Source organism: Diabrotica virgifera, chromosome 9, assembly GCF_917563875.1.
Source record: "Diabrotica virgifera virgifera chromosome 9, PGI_DIABVI_V3a".
Lineage (NCBI taxonomy): Eukaryota > Metazoa > Arthropoda > Insecta > Coleoptera > Chrysomelidae > Diabrotica > Diabrotica virgifera.
Window position 1 is genome coordinate 116,300,983 of NC_065451.1, and position 4,126 is coordinate 116,305,108.

The following is a 4,126-nucleotide window of genomic DNA, read 5'->3' on the forward strand; positions in this document are numbered from 1 at the left end:
CAGTCGTGTTTTGTTCTCTTGTTTTTATACTTGTAGCCAACAAGGTTAATAATATAATAATAATATAATATTAATATAACCAGCCAGGTTATCAATATTTGTTGAATTGAACCAAATTGTAGGTAAGTAAATAATGTATTTTTTTATATAAATACTATTTACATAAAATAAATGTATATGAATACAGCTGATGTTTCTTATCAAAGAAATAAAGGTAAAATGAATATTTACTTCATCTTATCAGAACCATCCTATAGATTATTGTAACAAGTTAATTTTATTTTATAGCAAAATTAGTTTTAAGTGAAATCTATTTACCATTTATGTAGCCTGTTGTTTTTGTAAGATATTTTTATAAATTAAAAATTGTTTTGATCTCATGTACAAAATGTTCAAAAAAGCAAGATGGGTAAATATTGAATTTTGTACATGATATAGTGACCCATATGATCAGATGTAAACAAACTTTTTCCTTTTTTTAGATAGTAATTAATTGAATAGTTCGTTAATAATATTACCATGGTTATTAAATAAATAATATACATTATTCATTGGTTATTTCAGATCATGTCTGAAGGTGGTAAAAAGGAGTGGACTACTGAAAAAATTTGTACCCTCATAGATGCCTTGAGGGAACATAGAAATTTGTGGTACCCAAGGGATGCCAACTATAAAAATAGGATTGCAAAAGTGGATTCACATAAACAAATTGCCCAATTGTTTGACACCAATTACCTGGAAATAGCCAGAAAAATAAAAAACATAACGTCACAATACCTACGTGAAAGAAGAAACTATAAAAAAATAAAAAAATCTGGCGCGGGTCAGAATTTTATACCCAGGTGGTTTGGTTATAACGCAATGAGTTTTATGCATGATAAAAATAAACCAAGAAAAGGCGTTCAAATCGGTGGAGAATATGAGGTAAGCTTTTTGTTTATTGTTTACTTACATTTTAAGGGATTTAGGTATTCACAAAAAAAAAAGAAAATAAATAAATAATTACAAATTGCTAACATAATCCCCTTTATTTACGCATATTTTAATTGCCAGGGTACTTGTCCTTGGTCTGAAATAAAATATTCACAATATTCATTTCTTATATTTTGTGCTTCTTGCAAAGATTTCCTAGCCACAGGTTTTAGAGGTAACATTGATGCAGTTGGTTGTGATTCATTCCTCCACGATCCATTTCTAATAGTTCCCGAATCTATATCTTCTACGTCAAATGACCCCGGTGGTGTATAAGTATTTTTTGATTCGGTATTTCGGCGCAGGTAATTATGTAATAAAACAGAAGTTTGCACAATTTTTTCTACTTTTGGTGGTTCTAGTAGTATAGGTTTTCTGAAAATACGGAACACAGAGGCCAATATACCAAACACATTTTCGACCACTCTTCTTGCTCGGCTCAGACGGTAGTTAAATATGCGTTGCATAGATCCGCGATCCTGGTGTCCGGAGAACGGTTTCAATATATTTGGTGATAAGGGAAAAGCATCGTCGGCTACAAAAACATACGGTACACGTTTCTCTCTTTCTGGAAGGGATGCGTTTTCGGGTAAGTTAAGCATTTCTTTGCTCAAAGATTTGGCAAAGCCGGTATTTTTAAAAACTCCCCCATCTGATATACGCCCTTGGCAACCAATGTACACGTAGGCGAAATTGTAGTTTGCATCGACTACAGCAAAGAGAACTATGCTAAATGTGCCTTTATAATTAAAAAATTCACTTCCACTATATTTGGGTGATTGCATGACAACGTGCTTCCCATCCATGCTTCCCACGCACATTGGGAAGTTCCATCTAGTGTTATAATCATTCGCCAACTTTTGCCACTGTGCTGAGTTGGTGGGCACCTAAAATAAAAAGAATAATTTGTTTATAATTTTGGCATTAACATAACGAACATAATTTGAGCAATGTTTATACAGATTAGCATAAAATTATACAAGTTTTTTGTTTTCAGGAAAGTGAATCTTCAGATGACGACCCTCAAACGGAGACCCAAAATTCTGTTGACATCCATGACCTCGAGGATGAACCTGAAAGATCTAAAGTTGAAAACTCTGCTACACCATTGGAAACTGACAAGTTTTGTATGCAAAATGCTTCAACCTCAAATGCACCTGAAAATGAGTTTACATCAAAAAACCAACCCAAAAAGAAAACCAATAGAAATGTGGAGAAAGACAATGAAAGTGAAAGCACACAAGTATTTAATATGATGAAATCAGTATATGAAAAAAAAGAGCGTGATGAATATGACGTATTTGGAGAGATGGTAGCTAATAATATTAGAAGCTTAAAAACTGAATACTCAAGGATTACTGTGCAACAGCAGATTACAAATATATTGTTTGATGCTCGCAGGTCCCACCTTCCACAAAGCAGTTGCACCCCAATGCTTTCACCTTCCACACCGTCATGGGCTGTCATATCTGACAATTCATCAGCAAGTGCAATGTCAGGACAGAAAGTTCAAGTAATTACTTTAAGCGAGACAAATGATTTCAACCCAATACAAGGAGAGACAAGTATTTTAAAAGAAGCTTTTTCATCACTTTTTCAGGACATTAATTAAAAAAATATGTATTAAAAGTAAGTTAAAATGTATTAATTTCGTTTTTCTTCTTAATAATCAGAAATAAATAAAATATATAGTATTTTTAATTGCTTACCTTTATGTAATCATTAAGAACTTCATTTAGGGCATCACACACTTCTGGTATAATTCGTGATATGGAGGGAACAGATATTTTACATAAGTACATTAAGCTTTGATAACTGTCCCCACTTGCAAGGAACCTCAGTGTTACTGCTAATCGATCTTTAATAGAAATTGAATCTCTGAAGTTTGTATTTAACTTGGCAATTTTTCCTCCAATTAATGTAATTAGTTCTTCAAAATCAGAGGAAGACATTCTCACAAAATTATGAAAAGATGAGCGCAGTTCCCCATGCAACCCAAAGTCATCATTTTGGATGTCGTTCATCAATTGTGCAGCACCATCGTTCACTCTTCTAGATAAAAGTGATCGAACCCAATATCTGTGTTTGCGTTTTCTTCTTCTCCTAAAAAACAATACTGTTTTATCATTTATGAATTATATTTACTAAAGAATATATATGTACCGTTTAAAGTGATTATTTGGCTAGTAAACAGCTAGTACACCGAACATAATTATATTTACTTACTTTTTTTCCAATGACTTCAATATTAACCATCCACAACTAAGAATAAAAAAATCTTCTTGAGAAAAAAACATTGTTTTAATTAAAGAAAAACTGCTTTGACTTCCTCGCGACAAGAAATGTTGTTGTCGACACGAGTTTGTGTTTTGTTTTTGTTTTCCGGTGGAAAAGGACCGAAAACAAAAACAAAACTCGAACAAAATGAAGTCCGCTAAATGGAAACAAGAGTTTTGGGATTGTTTCAGTTTTGTTTTTGTTTTTTTTTCGTTCAAAAAGTTTCTGTTTGTGTTTCTAAAAACTGTCTCTCTGGTGGAAAACCGGCATTAATGACCGTGGTCCAAGTCCTCTTGATAAAGGGTTCAGTAGCGTGGTTGTGGTAATATTTCTCCTTCCTCCATAAGCGAATTCTTCGCTGGCGAAGATTCAAGAAGTTTTTGTAGAGCTAGAGCTTGCTGGGCTGGAATTTTCCGACTGAACAACAATTTGTAGAGTCGTTGTCTTTTTATTGCTATTATGTATGTAATAATCGCTATGGCAAGGACTATTAAGAATGTAGAAAATGAACTAAGTCCTAGCGATACTAATGGTTGAAGATTGAGTCTCTCGATTGGTTGTATTTGTCCGTGCGTTCTTGGGACTTCTAATTTTCTCAACAATATGGAGTATTGTGGCTTTAGTTGATTGGTACTATACTGGGTATTTGAATCTCTTGGGTTGTTTGTGGTTGTATTTTCTGACCAAGTATGTATAATGTTTCATTGGTTATGACAATACTGGAGCGGAAAATTCTTCGTTGATTTACTGTTAATGGTTGAACTATTCCCAATAGGGTGGCATCTTTTGTTTCTTGGATAAAGTTTTCGGAGACATCAACTGTTGTGAATGTTTCGACATTTTGTCGGTGACTTGGCAATATCTCCTATGTCAGGGG

General features: G+C 33.4%; 2 protein-coding genes across 2 annotated transcripts; one reads left to right on the forward strand and one right to left on the reverse strand.

Annotated features, from left to right (window-relative positions):
* The first annotated feature begins 382 nt into the window (after nucleotides 1–382).
* On the forward strand, nucleotides 383–2,657 carry LOC126892238 (uncharacterized). The gene is made up of 2 exons (XM_050661733.1): nucleotides 383–924; nucleotides 1,970–2,657. Exons 1-2 carry the CDS (start codon nucleotides 568–570, stop codon nucleotides 2,582–2,584), a joined length of 972 nt encoding a protein of 323 aa, XP_050517690.1. The 5' UTR covers nucleotides 383–567; the 3' UTR covers nucleotides 2,585–2,657.
* On the reverse strand, nucleotides 970–3,445 carry LOC126892237 (uncharacterized). Its single transcript, XM_050661732.1, has 3 exons — nucleotides 3,199–3,445; nucleotides 2,682–3,075; nucleotides 970–1,859 (listed from the first exon to the last, which is right to left on the reverse strand). The coding sequence occupies exons 1-3, from the start codon at nucleotides 3,267–3,269 to the stop codon at nucleotides 1,032–1,034; spliced, it is 1,293 nt and encodes a 430-aa protein (XP_050517689.1). The 5' UTR covers nucleotides 3,270–3,445; the 3' UTR covers nucleotides 970–1,031.
* Nucleotides 3,446–4,126: the final 681 nt, after the last annotated feature.